The sequence below is a fragment of the Coturnix japonica genome, chromosome 8 (genome assembly GCF_054131305.1).
Source record: "Coturnix japonica strain WE chromosome 8, WE-NBRP24, whole genome shotgun sequence".
Taxonomy (NCBI): Eukaryota; Metazoa; Chordata; class Aves; order Galliformes; family Phasianidae; genus Coturnix; species Coturnix japonica.
Window position 1 is genome coordinate 14,438,381 of NC_140670.1, and position 21,809 is coordinate 14,460,189.

General features: G+C 38.1%; 1 protein-coding gene across 4 annotated transcripts in view; it reads right to left on the reverse strand.

Annotated features, from left to right (window-relative positions):
* The window catches only part of ADK (adenosine kinase), a 253,442-nt gene that overhangs the window by 18,006 nt on the left and 213,627 nt on the right, over nucleotides 1-21,809 (reverse strand). For all 4 annotated transcript variants that reach the window (XM_015866530.3, XM_085554286.1, XM_015866531.3 and 1 more), the window contains 2 exons: nucleotides 19,986-20,100; nucleotides 390-476 (listed from right to left, as the gene is read on the reverse strand). In XM_015866530.3, coding sequence (XP_015722016.3) covers nucleotides 390-476; nucleotides 19,986-20,100 — 202 coding nt within the window. The remainder of the gene's footprint in view (nucleotides 1-389; nucleotides 477-19,985; nucleotides 20,101-21,809) is intronic.

Below are 21,809 nucleotides of genomic sequence, written 5' to 3' on the forward strand. Positions count from 1 at the left end.
AAGATACCACACTCATTTATTAACATACTGTTTAATATTCACTACAACCTGTTTTAAAGAACAACAATGTGTTAACATTTAAGCCAGGAGGGATTTCTGTACACTATATAGTACTTGATGCAGCTTGCTTATGCAACAGTCTGACAGATACAATTAATCTCATAAAAAGGACCAGAAAATAGCATAGCAGCATATTATGTTTAAAGAGAAGGAACATGACTTCCCCTTAAAAATCAGAATTTAATTAAATCACTTAACTTGAGGATTCAGAGAAAAGCTTTAAAAGAACAAAGTTCATTCTAAGAGACAGTGAATGTGAATAAATATAGTATTTTTTATGGAGAAAGAGGAATAGGATAATCTCCAAATAGGAGTGAAGTGAGAAATACCTCCAACAAATGCATCTCCAGCCCCATTGGTATCCACGATTTCACTCTGATCACTCACCAACACAGGGAAAGTTGTTACTCCATTTTCTGTAATGGAAAGAGAATAAAACATCAGTTACTTGCAATATGACTTAGAAAAGCAAAACAGTGAAATTAAAACAATTCAAGACTGGTGTTCTTAATGTTAGCACAATAATTTGGATAATATCAGATCTGGTTTATAATAACAATTTGCACTGCAGTATTACCAGCATAGGGGTATGGAAGTAAATTTGATCAAGCTATTTATTGTGGACAGTTTCATTAATTACTTTCAGCTCCATATCTTTTCTTTATCTCCTAATAGCAGGGATGAAAGAAAATAACTAAATCAGGAGGAACAATATAAAACACGTGGGCATATGGAAATGACTAAGAAAAGTCCATCCTGCCAGAACCAGTGCCTCTTATTAGCTGCAGAGAGGTGATGTGGCCTCCAGAATAGCCTGTCCAAGCCTTCAAAATCTCCACAGAAATGGCTGCATTGCAAAAACCAAAATACATGTGAAAGTAAAACAGTAAAATGTAGATCTAGTGTATATCCAGGTGCTCTCAAATTACACCTTTTTAGAAAACACATACATGTAAGAAGCAACTGTCCGTCTGACTGGATTTGGTTTCAAGAATTCAATTCTATTCTTTCTTACCATTTGTTTTTTAAAAAGTATTTCCATCTCTGCAGCTCCCTGCCCTCTACTGGCACCCATTAAACCTATTGCAATAGGTGGATACTCAGCATCCTCACCTCAATTCACTGCCACACCACAGTTCAACATAATTACACCACTTAGGTATGATAACTTTAGAGTTCGAGGGTTATACATTTAATATACGCCACTAATTAATCAGCTATGGCTTTCCAGGTGGTAATGTCATAATGACGTGATAAAAATATAATTACCACCTTGTCACAATACCTTGTTAAAGTGTAAATTACCCCTGTAACAGAGCCAATGGAAGTTCTGCCTCTGGTAGTCAGTATGCATTATACTGTCTCAGAGCAAACAGATTGTCCTTTGGAAGACAGCAGGAATTAAAGAAAGGGGAGGGGGAAGAAAAGCCTGTCAACCAGTGAAGATGAAAACCATCAGAGCTGTCCTCCTCTAATGTTTTGTAAAAAATACAGAAATAAAGCAGGAAATAGATCCTCCAGCAGCTAAAAGCAGGAGATGGGTAGATTCCTCACTGTCCAGCAACACAGCAGAGCGTAAAAATCACTCTCACACCGATGCATACAGTAACAAACAAGGAAACCTAGTTTGGGAAGCACATAAAGAATTCACAGTCTCAAATCAGGCAAGTCTGTGTGTGCTGCAGAGGTACCAGAAGGATCCCGGTTTCTGTGAAATGCAGTGTATCAGCTCTACTGCTCCTCACCATCTGCTACAAGCGAACCAGGCAGATATAATGATGCTGCCTCCAGAGGGAACTGTTGGCTGGCCCACCAGGAGGGGAGGGGAGAGAGCATTAGCAACAGCCATCCATGAGAGGCAAAGGAAAAAGGGTAATGGAAAACATAAACGAAATATTCCAATTAAAGAACGCCCTACTCTCCCTCTAGCCTGTTAAGAAATCTATTTAGAAACCAACTTTGATGCTGTGTTGTACTCCTAAGACAGTCTTCAAGAGTAATGATTTTAAGTAATTTTAACAGCATTCATTTGAATTGGAAATCAAGAAAGTGAGGTCTTACAATAAACTCTGCCAGAGGAGCAGAGTGTATTCATCCACTTCATAAGAAATATATGATATATATGACCTGCTCTAGATAATGCTAAAACAATGAACAAAGTGATAAATCTGTGGAAGACGCATTGTAATAAGGTAAACTGCTTGGGCACACACAGATGTTCTACATTAAATACACAGTAGACACTTGCATATGCATACAAATGTATGTGTTTGGGCACAGAGAGTGAATAATGCACAGGCATTGTATTTGGAATGCTGTAAATGGGGCTTAGCATCAAACAAGACTCTTTATTGAATGTAGCTTCCACAGATGAAAGTTTGCATCATCATTTTTTTCCTTTCTTTTCTTCTCTGTCTTAATTTCTCCCCTCTACTCCTTCTAAGCACATTCAGGTAAGAGTTGCACTGAGCTCTTATTCTGCTGTAGACATAACTGCTAAGAATTGAATTAGTCTGAAAACCCAAAACACATCAATGACTTCTGTTGATGTGAAAACTATCATTTTTTTTTTTTTTTCCTAACCTCTGTTTGCCATCTCCTTTTTCTATAATGTTACACACTTTCAAGAGTGGCAATAAACTCATAATTTGAAATACTGAAATTTCAGAAGTTTCAGAAGCAGCAGAACACAGTGCAATACAAAGACATCTAGAAACCCCGCACACATCCAATAAACTATCTTTCTTTAACCTTATGAGAACTTCTGCTAGCATAGGGTCTACTAAATTCAAAAATAGTTAGCACAGTGAAAGAGAACAAAATGATACTGGGGTTTCTTCTTTGCTTCAGAAAAAACAAAGGTATTGAGAACTAAGGCTGACATTAATTTACCCTGCAGTGTCTGTGTAACAGGACAAAGATACCTGACAGCTCTCACTGATCTGTGTCTTGCAAGTGCTAGGCACAACAGGGTGAATGAAGATGAAGCACAGGTTGCCATCCTGAATATCCTTGCTTTTGTGACTTTAATGTTACTTTAAGTTCATTTTCATATGTGATCTATTATATTGTACAACTCTCAAATCCATCACAGTGAAGACAGAGAGAGACACCTCGGCTGAGTGCACTGGTCATCAGTGGCCTTGCATCTCTAAGTCAGTTCTGATTTCATTTATCATTCTGAGAGCTTACGAAATAAAGAGTAATTACATAAGTGTTTTGAAATCCAAGTGCTGCTCCTCTGGGCATAAAATCCAGTGTTCTATTTTTAAGCAGCAAATATCTTCTGTGGTAAACACACTCAGATACAACACATTCCAGTTTGGCATCATTTGCTGGAATTGAGAATTGAGAGTGCAAACTGAAAAAAAAAGAAAAAGCTGTGTACAAAGAGGGAAGTTTTAGTGACAAGCATTAATGGCATTTTAAACCCTAGATTCAGCCCCCTTAATGGTCACCATGAAGGAGCTCAACTGCCTTAGAATGACACAGAAAGAACTGAACACAAATGTACTGATTTCATAGGCTGAAGACACAACCCACTGATAAGGAATCAGCTCATTGGTAAATGCTGTCATTGGAAATTTGTTGCATTATGTACCTAAAGATGTGAAATCTATTTTCCTCAGGCAAAAATATTCCGTAGTATATCTATCTTTAGCTATTTTTGTAGGTAAAAGTCTGGAGAGGTGACAACTGGGAACAGTATTAACTGAACATATACTGCTCCTCCCATTCTAGTTGAACACAAACCTTGTTTGTGATGTTAACTGCAATAATCGAACTCTGATCATAGCTGCAAATATTCCAGGTCTGTTTTTAAAACAAATCTGAATCACAGATTACACATCTACCCTTAGTACAGTAATAAACACCAGCAAGCAATCATTACATCCAATTAGGCTGAGTACTTTCTTTAACTGGGTCATTTACCAGTCTCTCTTGCTCTTAAAAGTAGATTAAATGTGTAAACTTACATTTAATTACCTGTAACAGAACACTTATGGGCAACATGTTAGAGTGCCCCTAATTCTGTATGAAAATAAAATAAAAGGAAGAAGGGAGTCCTAAAATATATACAAAAATGACTAGCTACTTCCTCAAATAAGCTTTTGATCTGTGGGGCTGACAGCGGTAGTACAGATGCTTACAAGATGGAGACAAATTCATTTTTCTTTTGTAAGCTTCAACTTGTAAAAAAAAAAGGAACAACTGTGAAACAGAATGCTGTCCCATCTCCTTCCCACCCCCATCCTCTCCCATTTTCTTTAGATCAGGGGCCAAAAACAGATAAAAAGAAAGGGGGGTGGGGGTGAGGGAGGGAGGTGAAAAAGACAGGAAGAACTTAACAGAACATAGAAACCTAAGCTCAAAACCTATAAATGTCTCTGGACAGCTATAAGGTAAGAAGTAATGAGAAAAGTATTTGGAACAAACCCATGTTAGTCTGGCTGATTCTGAGCTGTTACCTCTCTGCAGAAGGGGAAATCAGCAGCCTGATGGCTCTAAGCTTCTGTACCTTACTCAGCACATTAATGAATATTTAAAAATCAGCAGTATAATAACATTTCCTCCTGTTTCACCTATAGTAGGAACTACTGCTGTTTCTGTGTTTCACAAAGAGATACCACACCTGATATATATGCTGTAATTTTCCCACCTCTATCAGCACAGCACTGTTCACAGCTGCAAGGCAGCATGGGCTGGGGTGCTGGGGCACTGAGTGCCCAGTTAGAAATCCTTACCATTTCCAGTGGTGATGGATTTCAAATCTGGCAGTGTTGATTCAACCTGTCACTTCAAGGCAACAGACCGAGATCCTGCATTTTCAGGCTGGGACCTTCAGATAGCTGTACGGTATGAGCACTACAGCCCCCCGGCACTCACTGTGTGCATGTTAAGTTTGCCTAGCTTTGCATGCCAGCAGCTCCCTCTTCTCCATCTATTTCTGTGCATTGTTCCACCTCTGAAGGGCTTGTCAGAAAAATAAGGAATTTATTTGTGTAAGTCAATGGAGTTAAATAGTATAACAAGCAAGACGTAAGTCAGCCACATGCTTTCAGATTTTCTAATTAAATATTGTAATAATATACAACAAATGATGCTGTATTCTAACAAATTCAATATATAGCCAAGAAAACTTTATTACAGCGAATAGTGAAGAAGTTAAGCCTTTATACTAGTAATGAACAATGTTAGTCAAAACACGTCATAGAGTAGTCATTGTCTATAATGCATTTATATGGGTATGGTATGATAAAATTAATACAGATATGAATTTATTTCCATAATATAACACCCAAATAGAGCAATTAGGCTATAATTCTTGCAGCACGCTAGGCGAAAGTAAGTATATATAGTTATGTTGGCCAGGATGCAAAGAACTGTCCCTCACAGGCAACTTATTTACAATAGAAACAGAGAAGGAATATGATGCCAAAGGTTCTAGGGGTTCTACAGCTCTACTCGTGATCATATAGGAGTATCCAGATGAAACAACAGTGTGCAGACCCCACTTCCCCTGTCTCAGTGGAGGTAAAGTTAACCCAAGACATTAATTGAGACTTGTCTTGCTTTTACATCCCTGCCCAGACATACGCATTACCTAGCCAACAGTATTTTTATTCAGAAGCTCTATTTGTGGCATTTATGTGTGATTCGTAAAATTAGAGTTAATAAGAGAAATAAGGTTCCTCCAGAAGAACTCATACACATTAGCAATTAGAAATGATATAAAATTAAAGAATATTCTTGCACTCATTGCATAGCCAGTGCACCTAAGTGTGCCTCGGTCTGCCCTCCTGGCAGTTCAAAGCTGCTCCCCTGAAACAACTCCGGTATATGATCCTACCCAGAGTTCTCTGTCTGGTTACAACTGTTAAAGAAGTAATAGCATAACTAATGACTCACCAATAGCTTTTACAGGCCCAAATGTGTTTTGTTTACTTTATGGAAGGTGTGGGAGCCACTCAGCCTTTTTTATTGTCTGTACAATCACTGCCAATGATAGGAGCTCAAGTTCTGCTTTATTTCTCACATGGAATAATTCTGTTTGTGCAAGGAAACAAAACACTATGGCCATGTGCAAAAGATGGGGGAACAAGCGGAGGTCAACAGAAAACACCGCAGTTTTGCTTCACATGGGTGCTAATATTAAATAAATAAACGCACACTTACATATATGGAAAAACTTCCCTAAAGAACAAGCTGCTGAATTTTTCTGGCATGTGTCACAATGTTTAAAGTTTAGAATGGCAATGAACTCTGTTGAGGAAGCCTTTCCGAGCACACATGAGCATTGCCATTTGCCCGCTAGGCACTGATTTCAGAGTGAGCTGAAACTGCGCCCACTGAGCTGCCAGAAAACGCGCTCCTCTGGCTTGGCGGCTGCTGGGGACATAAGGTAGGGCTCAGAGCTGAAGTGCTTCCTGGGAGCTCCACACCAGGAGATGGGCTGAAGACTTAGGAAAGGCAAAGAGAATGAAGATATAGACACCAAAATTAAGAAAAGGTTCGCCATATAAAACACTCAGGTCAAAATATGTCCTGAAGAACGAAGAGATGGGTTACAACAAATGAAACAAGTGATGAGGAGGACTCCCCAGTAAAGTACAGTGTGGCATAAAAACATGGTGGTCTCAGATACCACCAAACATAGAGCTATGTTCCTGTCATGCAAGTCCTACAAGTTTGATCAGTGCACATAATCCTTCATCATTAAAAGTAAGAAAACCAAACCAACCCTAACCCCAAATACTACTTTGTGAGCCACATATGGCAATCAGAACACAAATAAATCTATATTTCTATCCATTAATAGGAAACTCAGGAAATGCAAGTGATGGCTGGAATTGCAATTTTCAGTGTCTAACTCAAAGAATACATCACATATGTACGCCCAAGTTACTCAACCATGTTCTAGCTCATAGGAGCTCTTTAACCTTCTGAAACTTGTCTGCTTGGGCTGTGCAAAACTGGAGTATTCTTTCAGTTAGGAAAGCAGACAGTGATACTGTTTGCCATGACACACACACTAGCAAGAAGGCACAATGACTGTCCTCAGTTCCATGCCATTCTAGAGGTAGATGTGAAACCACTGCACAGCTGGACCATCAAAACATCCCTGTGGGAGAATTTTAATACAAATAATGATCTATTATCTAGTCAAAGCAACCTCAACCCAAAGTTTATCAGGGCATTGGCTAAAACAAAAAAGGAGAAAAAACACATTATAATTTGGTTTTGAGCAAGACAACTGCTGCATTATGCCTTACATTACTTACACATTGAGCATATTGCCCTAATGCGGCAAACACACCTGTCAAAACTTGCAAGCTTTCTTAGCGATACCTCAGTTTCACAGTGGTGAACACAGAAATCACATCATTTAAATAAATGCCATGTTACATGACAGCTTTGTTTATGCTACATGATAATCTGAGAAGCACGGGTCGTCAGTAGAGGCAGAAATGGGCCCAAGGCATTTCTCTTTTACTTGAGCATCAGTAAGACTGAAAAGAGAAGGAGTGAGCATTAGGTCACCACAGAGCAGCTCTGAAGGAGCTTTTTCTTCTGGGTGAATTTATATTTAGTTTCATAAATAGAATCAGTCCATCAAAGTGAAAGAGAGTCTTCCTTAGAAACATTACTATAAATAAGATAATGTATAAACACATTTCTCCATTTTTTCTTAATGAACAAGTTGGCAGCTGGACATTGCTAAGGTAGATATGTCACAGAAATTTTAGAAATTTAAACTGCTATTAAATACTCAAATAACATGTCGGAATTTTAATTTTTCAGCCTTTTAACTCAGAGCCCAGATCTAGAATTTTTTCCAAGTTTTTTTGTTTTTTTTTTTTTTAATTATTTATTTCTCACACTGTATTTCTAAATTCTCTATTGCCTTTAATTAAGATCTCCCTAGGCTACTTATTTATTTTTGAAGAATGGAACTTGCTTACTAAATGAATTTTCTCAGTCTTTGCAGGCTTTACTTCCGTTATGAGATGCCACTGAAGTGTAGGCTGAGATTTGTTCTAATCTCAATGGGAGAACATACTGCTCTGAAAAAACATCACCAAAAAACAGAGCAACACCACTAACTTTAAGGAAGGTCATGCAATTCTAGAAAAGGAATTTTGCCCCTCCCTACAAGAGGAGTCATTTCCCTCTAAATCAGCTGCAGACCACCTCCTCACTAGCTGGATGCCCCTACATTCTGCACGTGCATGCTGCAGCCAGAGGAGTGGCGCTGTACTCTTGCAGCGCCCACCTCCTGCCCTGCCCTGCTCAGCCTCCCTCTCTGTGGCCAGCCCTAACTTGACCCCAAGGAACAGAACCCCATTTGTCTTTACCTTCAAATTGTAACATATTTTAATTTCTGTTCCACAGCTCTCATCTAACTCAGCACAGTGGCTGCCCAGGAGCTGACATGCATTTGCAGTATGAACATCTAACACGCCATGCTTTGTTTCACTAAGCATCTGTTTTGAGTGAGCACACAAAGATCACTTCATAATTTCTGCGTTCCGCCTTTCAAATCAAGCTTGATTTTTTTTTCCAAATGTTTAATCTGTCAAGATGAGCAGGAAAATTCAAACATGATACTTAGGTTTTTCATATTTATTTTTAGTCAAATACAAAAATGACACTGCAAAAGGCAGATACCTATACCCCATCATGTGCCAGAGGTTGAAAGAAAATTGTATTAGTGCTTTACTAACTATGGAGTTAACTGCTGTCATATGAATTCTCATATTTTTGTGCTAATTCACACTGTGCAATAGGCAGTACAATCTAATTCACCACAATTGCACAATTTTGGGCCAACTCGCTATTGATAAATAACGCAAGTATTAGGTTATTACATTTTTTACAATTAAGTGGCTAAGAAAGCTGTTTATTGCCTTCCGTTATGCCCTCTGTTAATAAGATCGTTGTTGCAGATGTTCATGTATGCTGCATTGATGTTTAATGGTGCATGATGCTCTAGGTGGTTCCCATAACCTTGCTTTGTCTACTATGAGCTGACTCAATTGATATGATAATAGAGAAAAGAGGTCTGAAACAAGCTGGGCTGTACTGGCACAATTTGCATAACCTTTAAATTTGCCATCACTTGGTAGCCAACTGCTCCTAAAATTCCAACTCGGTTGTCGGTACCGACAATATACTGTACAAACAGCATTCTGCAATTGGATGGGTGAGGAGGAAAGAGAGGTCACACACACTTTATTGCACTCATATTCTATCAGGAAATGTACTTATTATCAAATTTAGAAAGCCAACAATTTGAAATAGAGTTCTGCAGTTTCATTCATGATCAATTGCTGTTAGCCACAAAGCATGGCCTGGCATCTTTTCAGGTTCCCAGTACAATATCACAGTGTCAGATTACAAGGGATATAAATATTTGGTTCCACGGACTCCTCTTTGATTTAGTTTTGACTGCAGGAATCAGGATGGATTACAAGGGGCCGGGTGGGCCCAGGGTAGCAGAGCACAGCAAATAAAATCACGGGGAGTCACCTTCCAAACTCCAAATCCAGTTTCTGACAAGTGTCTGTATTCTTTTTAATGAAATGTTATTATTAAGTCACCTGGTAGGTAAAGCCAAAACTTAATAACATAAAAATCATTCAAGTTTGCTATATTTACTATATCTGCTGTCTGTATGTACTTTAAATCAGGCCTGCTTATTTTACTGGCTTTCTGTACTCATAATAAACAAAACAAGGTGGAAGTAAGCTTGAGCCTGCTTTGATTCAAACAGGACCAACTACATTACATTTATTTTTGTGGTACTGAAAGCTTATGTCTAAACTGCCACTTCATAACCCGTGTTATGCTCAGCTGTATCAAGGCCAGGTCACTGCCATATGAGTACCATTTTACTTTTCAGATGTGGGATTTAGACCATTCCCATTTCGCTCTACCTGTAAAACTTACTGTGGAAATCATTGAGCCAAACTGATCATGAAACCTCACAATTCCACTTTCACACAATTAACCATTTTAAAGAATTCCAATGTACTCACACTCTTTCTGGCCCCAGTGTAGTTCTCAATGTTTTTTTGCCTTAAACAAATCATATCCTACATCCTCAAAGTCAGGTGAGGCAGGACTCCACGAACCCTCCCCTCTGTCCATTTTTTCCACTAGCCAGTGCTCTCTCTCTCCTGGAGGTAAGAATTTGTCTTCTACTCAGGACCTATTTACCACAACTTCTATTGTCTAAGACTGAATGCTACAGCAGAGAAACTTCTAATTGAAGGGTCAGTTCCTACAGTTAATTTCCTTCCAGGGCCACCATACATACCCATATCTTACTCTCCTCCCACTCTATGCAATTATTTTGTAGTGACTATTTGAGCTGGTGAAGATTAGAGGCTTGAAAACATAAGTTCCATCATTTAAGGCAAAAGCATGCCATGGGTAGCTACAATTTAAACTTTTCTACACTGTTCATTCAACTGTAATCACAAGATGGGAAATAAAATCTCTAAATTAAAGATGATAGGCTATCAGAGTCTGCAGGGCACCTTCTGAGTGGAGATTCTGCTGCTGAAACTCCTCTGTGATGATTTGCTATGAAGTGAACTGCTGCCTAACAAAAAAAATAAAGGCGAAAACCGCCAAAACAAGAGAAAAAATATATTCTATAGAAGATATTCTGTCTAGCTGCCAGCGGTCAAAGGGTCCAGTTTTTATGCACCTCATTTGTAACAGACAGCAAAGAAGACACCTTAAGGTAAAATGTGTTATAAAATCTCTCAGCATACATACAGTTCTTTTTTTGTATAACCTCTAGGTAGACTACAAAAAATTGAATCAAGAGATTGCAGACAAGGTACAAGACACAAAAAGACACATGGATCTGTATAAACCATTTATATTCATGAGCGTTTTAAGTTCTCCATGGCCATAATCAATACCCAATGAAGTTAATGAGATCTTTCCATTGATTTCAGAAGACACCAGGCTGAGCCCCAGAGACAACAGTATCATATTCTCTGCAAGCACACCAGCTGATAGCACCTACTTTGATAAGTTACTACCTTCCCATTTGGATTTTCAGCAAAAGATAGGCTATCTCATGCTAAACTCATGTTGTAAAACGAGCAGTTTAATGTTATTAAACTCAAAATGGAGCATTTAATAACTTTAACTGAGGAGCAGTCAAGGACTTGCTAGTTACCTGTGATGTTATGGCCAATATGCGATACATAAATAAGACAACTGTTATTTGTTTATAAAGGAAATGAAAATAGCCTTAATGTATAGTCCTCCCAAAAGGTTGAGGTTTTGTTTTCTTTAGAATCCCTACAAAACACTGCTTCAAACTCTTATATCTCCTAACACATCTAAGCCCATCCAATAGATTTAATCACTGATAAGTAGAGTTATAAGTTCAAACTGGCCTTGACCTTGGGCAGTATGACATTATCTGAAAACCATTAATGGTCTGAAACCAAAGGAAAGGCTCATTAATAAAAGCAAAACTGTACAAAGGTTAAAAAAAAAAAAAGAAAAAAAAAAAGGAAGAAAAAAAGGAAGTTTTATTAAAAGTATTGATCACGACCTAGGGCATTATAGACATTGATCTTCCCACATTTCCACAGGAAAAAAAAAAAAAGCCAAGCCAACAAATTATTGATCTATTATGAAACCTGCTGAACAAGGTATACACTTAATTTCTTAGCATGAGAAAAATAATCACATCAAATCAGGGTAAAGAGAAAATATATTTCTTAAGAACTACTGACAGTTGAATGCATAGAAAAAAACAAAACCTTTCTTTTTGACTGATTAAATAAAATAGCCACTCTATTAGTATGATTTCAACCCAAGCATCAGGAGGGGAGAAGCTTTTAACTACAACCCTTTAAACCACGGGTTTCAGATTTCAGTTCATGAAACCATATGTTTTAAAGGAGAAATGGGTAGCATACGACACAGGATATTGCAGCAACACGGAATGTGTCTACAGAAAAGGAAAACTTTGAATCTGAAACACAGATGAACTTGAAAAGTTTACAGAATGATTATTCTACATGAAAGGTGATACTATAGTTCTAGGCTTTCTTAATGCTGCAGCTACAAAAACAGTGGCTGAAAAGAAGTCATCAGAGCTTCATACTCGGGGCACAGCGAGGTGCTGTTTTCAGAAAATAGGGGATAACCTCAACAAAATTGTATCCACAACATGTCCACCAAGAAGCATAAACTCTGTTTGGAAGGCTGTCATTAGCTCCAGTGCTTCCTATGTGCTGAATTCTGCAGTCTCGCCGCTCTTTTAGCATAATTCTATGGTATAGCTGCTGGTTTTCAAAATGTAAGATGCCAAAAAAAAGCATTTATTTTTTGATAATATACAGATAGATTTGTCTCTTTATTCTTTGCTTTTTGATTAGCAGACATAATTCTACCATATTACCAGCTGATGCTGAAGTAACTTTCCTTCCAGCCTGAGAACTACAGTCTTTGTTGCCAGATGGAAGTTAAAAATAAAACATGACTTGGAGTGAGGCTCCACAGTAATTGAATCTAGTATGGTTTGCAGGTACCGTAGTGTCCTCCTGCCTTGTTTCCTACCACAGTTCCTGAGCTCTGTGTATCCAAGTTGGCACCTGTATTCACTAGTACCCATGTAAGTCCTGTTTTGACGTTAACTGTACCTGCCTGCTACAGACAGCATCTCCAGGCTATGTGCAGTGCTTCCAAGAAGAGCTCTTCAGTATACTATACATCACCTTCTTGGCATACATTTAAACTCATTTATGGTAGTAAAACCATAGTAAAAAGTTGAGTGTAAATGACTGCAAAAGCATCCCACACTACTGGGCTATAAAATTATCTGTCAGTCTTTACTAAAATGGTGCACCTTTAAATACACAATGATGGGTTCTAAACCACCTATTACCACACTATAAAGAAGAAGTTACAATATGACAGCATCAGCCATAGAAGCAAATAAAATGTGAGTAACTATTATGAGAGGAATAAAGAACAAAGGAGAGAAAAAAAATCACACTACTTTGTAAACTTCTCAGTCATGTTGGACATTCTAGAGGCCCCCTCATAATGGGTATAGCAGAACTGAGAAAAAATGTAGGAAAGGTAGCAAGGGTTTCACAGTTATAGAACAAGCAAACAAAATAGGAGGAGAGCCTGGAAGAAAAGAATGGTGAAGGAGAAACATGCAAGAGTTCTGTGGAGTTTGCTGCATTTGCAATGATTACTGACTGCCCATTGCAATACAAGAAGAGGGAGATAGCCAATAATGCTTTAAGTGGTTGAATCCAAACAGTTTCTACAAGCACTCACTACTACACATGCATACACCAGGTTAGATGGACCTTTGGGCTGACTCAGTCCTGCTCCCCTTTTCTACCCCAGATTGCCCCCACAGCATCACATAAATTCCTGTTACACAACCAGTGAAGCAGTATATTAACAGTTACATCTCCTCAAATTCCTTTTAGACTTATGGCACAAAAATTGACTTTCTTGGTCTACATATCTGTATTTGACAAACAAATACAGAAATTCTTCTGTGTAAGAGACACAGTCAACAAGTCCTAAGGTGTGGGACAGGGACCTGTATTTATTACCAGCAAACAGATATTTTTCATAGCTGAAAGAGGTAACTTTTTGTTGGAATGCCAGAACGTAAATTAACTGTAGCACCTGAAAGTCAGGCTGCACTTAATGAAAGGTAAAGTTTTGCCTTGAAAATTTCTTATTGCTAATGATTATACAAGAAATGGGAACTTCCCGACTTCACTCTTAATTGCCAGGCCAAAGTGACGCGTTATTACGTTAGACTAAAAAAGACACTCTATTCTTTAAATTGATATGAAATTACTGAAAACACACATAGATATTACTTAAATATATAAATATATATTTAGTTATATGCCTATAGGCATACAGCTTTATGCACTCTTTGAGGTGCAATTACCTTTAATTCCAGTTAAGATACAGGTTTCCAGGAACATAGGTTTTAATAATGCGTTTCAGCTGTCTAATAAAATGCTCAGATCTCCTCTCCCACACAGCATGAAATCATGAGTGGTCTCAGTTACAAAAGGTATTATCAGCTTTGCTATTCATTAATCCCCATCAACAAAGGTTCATTATTAATTTAGGTTTTGTACCTGCTAAGTCACAACTAAACTAAAAATGATTCTATTGGGCTTTTTGGCTCCTTAGTTGTGCCACTAGCAGACCAAAACTTCCTTTTTTCCTAAATCCATTTTTAGTATTTAAATTTTACTTCACATTTGTGAAGATGACAGGACAGGGAATAGTGAAGCCATGAAATCATGCAAAAAAGAGAAAGCACTATAACAGAACCCAACTGCATGTCCAAGATGTGATTTTTTGTTTGTGCAAACACACAGGAAGGCTGTCTGATAAAAAGAGCTAGTCAAGATTTTTCCTGTCTGGAAGGCTGAGAATGAAAGCTAGGAGACCTAAGGGAAAAGTACTTTTTCTTGTTTCTTGCAAGCAAAGAAACAATACCAAGTAATTTACAGAAAGAGGAGCTGCAAACAGGCCCACCATAAAATGTCAGCAGTGTCAATAGTAATAAATACTTCTTTGTTTTATCGATAAGCTTACAAGTTAACATGGTGGTCTACTATTGCAGCACAACCTTACAAAGAAAACCTACTGACCTCTGTTTAGGCTGTTATATGCTTAAACATCAGTTTAAAAACTCTGCTTTTAAAATATTTAACATACCCTTGCAACAAGAAGTTTCCACATTCATAAATACAGACCCTCCATTCTTCTGTTGCTGTATTCATTTAGATCAGGTTCTGGTTCTATTCAAATGCATAGAAACTCTTAATTTGTGAATCTATGTGCATATATTACTTTCAGAATGCCTGTACTGTGTTACACCAACATCCATTTAGCTCAATACCCAGCTTCAGATAACAGGTAGAGGCAAATACCTAATATTACTCTAACATCAAAAGCTTGGTAGTAGGCTCTAAAATTTGGTAACATTGCAAGCTTTGTTGCCCTACATTAATTTGGCAATACAGCATGTACTGTGTAACTTACAGAACTGATTAAATAACACACAGTAATAACAAGTAGAAGTTCCCCAAACTACTTCAGGGTATACTTTGTATTAGGTGCATTTCAGGATTACTAAGGGAGACCCTTCTCATTCTACCACACTGTACTTCAAAGCCAGTACTTCTCCTAAAACATTCTCAGGCCATCCATCAACAAACTGAAGAAGATGTAAGCAGTGTCATTAACTCAGTAAACCCTAACTAGGGTGGTTTTAATACTCAAATCCTTAAAATTCACTTATTTACTACTGCCATTTTCTAACTAATGAGCCTATTACAAATGTGCCCTTAACAGAGGTGGTCTTGCAAACACTTGGGGTGGGGGAGGGGGGAAAGAATGGAACATTCCATGTTCAAGCCTAAACATGCCAGATTTCATCATTCATAACTTGAAAAACGCTGAAGTGATTTTCTTTAACATTTGGACTGTTTTTTTTCCCTCTATTAAAGCTATAAAACAAGCTAAGTTTAGAGTTTGTAGCTTTAGCTGTTTTTGAATTATGCAAATATTTCAATATAAAATTGTTTCTCCACTGCCAAACTGATTTTGCTCAGACTTTCCAAAGATTTCCCTTTGGGCCAAGACCAGTCACAAAATATATCTGACTTAAAGTAATTTGTTTAAAAATGTTATGAGCAACTCTGTAAAAAAGGATAGTTTTCAGAGCATTTCATTCTGACAAATGATATAGCACACAAATAGATGTGACATATATGTTGTTGTCAGAGTTTGTGATTTTTACTGTGCCTATGAAAAGCCCCAGCTGCTGAAATCTGGAGGTTGGACACGTTCATCAACCCTTCCCCATTTTCCTTGCCTCTGCATTTTCTGCGGTTACAGAAGAAAGTGTTGAAACGAAATGAACGTATCCCACAAACTCAGGAACCTAGAGTCAAATTCAGAATGGATGAACCCAGGTTATGGTAGTGGGACCAGAGTCTGATAGCCAAGCAATTCCCTTTATGGCCAAAAAGCATCCACACAAGTCATTAACTGATGTTGTTCCTCAAATAAACTTTCCTCAGAATGCAAGTTCATTGATCATATTTTCAGTTACTAGTATCTTTCCCAAACCATAATCTTCTGTATTGCAAGGTTTCATCAGAGATGCACCTCTCAGGTTACTATTTTTTTCAAGAGAGTTTTGTTGAAATTCAGCCATTTTGGGGACTGGTGTTAGAGACAGTTACAGCATTTGTGCCATTTGGTAGTTCTTAGAGTCATTAAGAAGCTTCAATGGCTTCATATTCTTTAGTAAAATAATAAAATTTGACGTCAGAGGAAAACGTACCCAAATAACAGAAACAGGTGAACTTGAGGCAATGATCACACGCTCTGAGAAGCCTGCTGACAGTCAATTTAGTCAACATTTCATCTACCACAGTGTCTGTGTGCCAATCCCAAACACTCCTTTCCTTCCCTATAAAGCACACTGATCACACTCAGCTTGAATATGAGATTGCCTTTTTCTTGCAATTATTCCTACTGACAGAGAACAGGAAGGAAGGGGAGAGGGAAGGAGCCTTGGGGCTGGAGTACTGTGACGGAGGAGATAAGAATAGACAGCAGAAAGATCCAATGTGCTCCACGATAGAGACATTTTTCCTCTGAAAACACGAATACTTCAGACAGATTAGGAATTTGGACTGATAAAGGGGAATGGTTTGCTCTGGGATGGCTGATGCAGTTATTTCCCACCATTTTCAGGTTCTGCTCCAGTTGTGTGGGCCTCTAAAGTTGCTTGTCAATCAATCAGTGCCTGAGTGGCTACAGTCCCTGGTCTTTTATAGGTGAGCCACTAGTGGTTCCAGTGGTTTAGGTGGGCATTAAAACAATGTTAGGTGAACAGCAGCAATCCACAAACTACATCCTTGCTGTAGGGCTGGGACAGATCCTTGAAGGAAGTGGGCTTTTTAGTTGTCTCAATCTATCAGATTCTATTCTCTGAACTTTTTGGCCAGACTTTTTTCTCTTTTGGTAACAAGTCTGCACACTCCTGCTTTATGCTCTACTCCTTTATTACTTACTGATACTTCTGTTCCCTGGGAACCTGCAACAATCCTCTATCTCATTTCCTATCCACCATGGAGATGCATTCCTACTCCTGTAATCCCGTCTTCAGTTTAGCCCCATGGCAGCCTTGTACAGGACAATAGGCAGAGGCTGTACCTAACTGAGGAAACAGATGTCTGGTAGGGATAGTCTTACAGCTACAACACTGTCTTTCTCACTGCATGATGCCTGGGCTGAGATGGGCAAGATGGGCTGTCTGCGTGTCTCTCCATAGAGCAGTCCAGCCTAAGGCACCTTCTTCTATTCCTAGGGCTACAGTGAAGGCAGACTCTCTATGTTGCTGCCAGAGAGCTTTCCACAGGAAAAACAGAAAAGAAATTCACCTTGGAGAATTTTACTCTTACACCTTAAAGCTCCAGCTTCATCCAGATGGCATAAACTGCAAACACTGGAACATGGGATCTACCCAACAGCTGATGAAGGATGGTTAATGGAGACAGTGGAAGGAAAGAAAGAAACAGGAGAGTAGTCCTCTACCTGCATACCAATCCCCCTATGGTTAAATAACTACTGGCGGAAATGTCTTTCAACTAATAAACATCCTGGAATCATATTCTTACTATTACTATTGATTTGGATGCAGTACAAAGCAGAATGTCCAGTAAGTTTAAATGCATAGCTCACTTACTACTTCACAAATACTTGTTCAATCAAGGCACAAGGGCACAAACTCTTTAAGAACACAGATTTTCCTCAGAAAGGCAGGATAAACAACCATACAAAGCTTGCTTTTTCAAAAACGCACTTTTATCCTGTTGTATTAGAAAGGGGAAATGAATTTTATACTGGCAACTACTCTCAAATACAGCAAGTCTTTCGAAGACCACTTAGAAACATTTTATACTTTCCACTGCAGGTTTCAAAGCACATCTAGACCTAATTGATGCTGAAATAAGCATTAACAGTATTCCATGCCATCGTGTGGTATCACCATATGCTAAATTAAGGGACACGTTTTCCTCTTTTCATTATTATTTTAATGTGAAGAGGTGGGAAAAAGATGATCCATACCAAAGGATGGAAAAGGGGGGAAAACAATAACAAATTGGTATCTCTTTTGAGAATTGCCCCACAGGCCAAACATTTTTATGTTCTTAATCATTATTAAATGACTTAACATGACACAGAGAGCCTGGCGAATGATTGCATCCTGACATGAGAACGAATTACAAATGAAATGAAAGATCAAGCTGTATTAGAGGACTGCCTCTGGGAAATGAAAATCTTTAATTCTCTTTTATTATTGACATTTATTTGGCTGCCATGAATAACAACATAGCAAAGGGATTCAGCTATGCTTGTGCACCAAATAGCTTATCCCACGGCTCAAAACTGCCTTAACATTTATCATGTTTGCTTTTGTAGCTGACATCATTGCATACACTCCCTATCCATCTTGCATTTATCATGCACATAAAGTGCATTCTCTAATTTAAGTTCATTTAATAGCAAACAAACAGCTAAGATTAGCAAGTGTCAGTCCTCAACTAAGCCCCCAGTTGTAAAAATATCAAAGAAGGGATTAATGGATTTGTTAACAACTCCAGTTTGAAGAATAAAATAAGTACATAGTGAAAATTAAATAAGAGCACAGGAGGGTTACATATAAGATTTAGGTTTACTACCACTATTACTATCTAATGTATAAAAACATTTTTACACTGCTATTTTTTCAGCCAACTGTACAATACTCCAGTGGAGTGCCTCCATATGGGCCATTCACATAATGCAGTAACATTCTGGAAGCAATGCTTTCATCATTATTCAGTGAGATACACACACACAACTCTCAGTGACTGCTTCTATTTCCTTTAAATCAGTTTGTGGCTAACAAAATACAGGAAGGAGCAAACTATTGGAGAAATCACTCTAACTGCTGCTAAGAATGATCTATACGCCAGCAACATACCTACTTAGTACCTAGCCTTGCAGCCACAGGCTGAAGCAAGTTCTGATTTCGAGGCAAATATTAGGTATGAGTAAGCACTGGTCCCTCAGGTGAAAAGCTTCCTCAACTTCACTTGATTTCCAAAGGAGGAATTCAGCCTTGACTAATGACTTACCTTGTGCAGGAATGAATGACTACAATGGCTCAACACAGCACATGTTTTTAATAGCTTTATTTAGTCTAGAAGCATAGGTGGACAAAATTAAAGAGACTGTCAAAAGGTAGGCAGTCGTGTTTATAATGCTTAAATCTGTGTGTCGTACATCATCAATTTCGACAGCACAAACTACTTGTATTCCTGCTAGAACACCTTTTTCTCACATACTCCTTTGAGAACAGAAGAGCAGACAGCTGAGAAAAGCTTGAAGTGAGCTTTCTGCTCAAAGCAAAAAAGCCTGGAAATTCACTTAGTACTGGATTTCACTTCCTCCTTTCCGCAAATGTTTAAATATACTCTACTGTTGCACAGCTGTTCTCAGCAGGCATAGCGTGTTCTTGTTTGCAGCAAAGATGGCTACACAGATAAAATCTCAAGTCATAAAATCTGAGCAAAACCAACTGGATCAATATTTTAGATCTGTGTTATACAGAAGTGCTTCACATGTTCAGAACTAAATTCTCAGGCATTTCTGTGAAATACTAACTTCTCAAATTCAGAATCTTAAAACAATTAGAAGCATAACAGAGATGAGAAACACTAAGGCAAATGCTCTGCCTGTCATTTAACAATTATAATAGGTAATACCAGAATTCATTGTTTCTTAACTACAATATTTACTGAGTGACAACAAACATATGAAAAATATACCTGTAGCCAGTACAGTGTCGTCTTTCCCCTGGGTAAAGACTACAATTCGTTGCCTTTTAGTGTTCACCTTTGGCAGGGCTTGTGTCTTCCGGGCTATCTCTTTAATGTCTTCAGTCTATTAATAGAAAGAAAAATTCTTGTAACCAGCGTATTAGTGAGAGCAGTTAGAGCAGTGAAAGACTGGAACTTTATTAGCAGATCAAAATATTTATTTTCTTATGGCTAGTATAAAATAGACTTCATTGTCAGTAGAGGAAGATTTTTAAATGAAAGAATACTTCATTCTCCTAAGGGTTTATGTCATACCAGGAGACCATTGTTTCTAATCTTGATAATGATAGTTCAGCTATTCCAATTGCTGCAAAACTGCAAAGCTAACAAAGGAATTACAGAGCATTTCCTAACGAGCAATTAGTGGGTTTGGTGGTTTTTTGTTTTTTTTTTTTTTTTTTTTTTGCTGATGACTGGATTCCAACCTCATCTACCAGAAAATTAAAAATAAAATTTGCAAGAGAATACTTCTTATAAATTCTAAGCCTGATTTTCATTCAATCCAGTCAGGTTTTATAGTACTATAATCCCTCTGATTTCAGAAGGATAACAAACACTGTTTCTTGAACTCCCCTACAGCAATTGATCCCAACATGTAAACCCACCACACCCTGCAGCACCTTCAAAGGTGTGGAGCCCAGGTGGACGTGCTGTGTGCTCACTAGCAATCTGCATCACTGAAATGCAGGGAATGAAAAGGTGGGAGCCACTCAGTGGGGCACAGAACACCCCACAATTTTCTGAAGTGAGGAAAAGCTGTAAAAAGAATCTTTGCTTTAAAGGGACATGGTACACCACAGTGCATCTAGCTAGGGACTGAGAATTTAGCATAATGAACCAAAACAGAGATCCATCCAAAGCCTCTGGCAGCAACAAGTTTAAAATGTTTTACTTGGTGCAATAAACCCAACAGCTCTTCAGCTTGTCACTAGAACATCATCCCTCCTATTCTCATAGTTCAGTTGCCATACAGTTTGAAACACAACCACTGCAACTTCTAAATTATTTAGTTTTCAATCTAATCTAAGTATTCCTGTTATTAGTAGAAGCATTAAATCCTTTTATAATGCTCCATGGAAGATTTTGATCACAAACCTCAAGTCAGTAAATTCCATAGATTAAATTTGGTATATAAAAATCTATTTCTTGCCATCACATATATATATGTATAGATTTAACAGGATGAAAGTAAGGCAGATAATTCTCTGTATTACCTGTTGAGCTGCATTTTATTCCAATGTGTGTTAAACAACACCGCACAATGTGTGCACTTATGTACATGCAACCACAGTGAAACACAGCAGACTTGGCAAGGGCCTAGTGATGAATATAATACGAAAGCATAAGTATACGTTCTGCATTTTTTAGTGATCTGTTCATTATGAAAGCCAACTCATCTTAGCACAATTACATAATTAATAGAGTTCATTTTTAAAGCTGTCCAGAGTGGTATTAAGTCATTTACCAGAGTTACAATTAATTTGTATTAATAAATTGGTTTTATTCATCCAGAATCAGCATCTAGAGTTATTTTTAAAACCAGGTACTGCATGTGCAGTTTTGACTGTGGATGCTGAGTTTCACAAATGCACTTGTTTTTCATCAGCAGCTCAGTTAAGCAGCGTAAGAACTATAATCTACACACTACCCAGTTACTTGCTGCTTTTTAGCAATCTTGTTGATCACACCACTGACAGCACTTCACCTTTACCACAGACAGAGAACAAGCCTGGGCTACGTGCTTACCGGTATCCCTTTAAGTGAAAATTATCC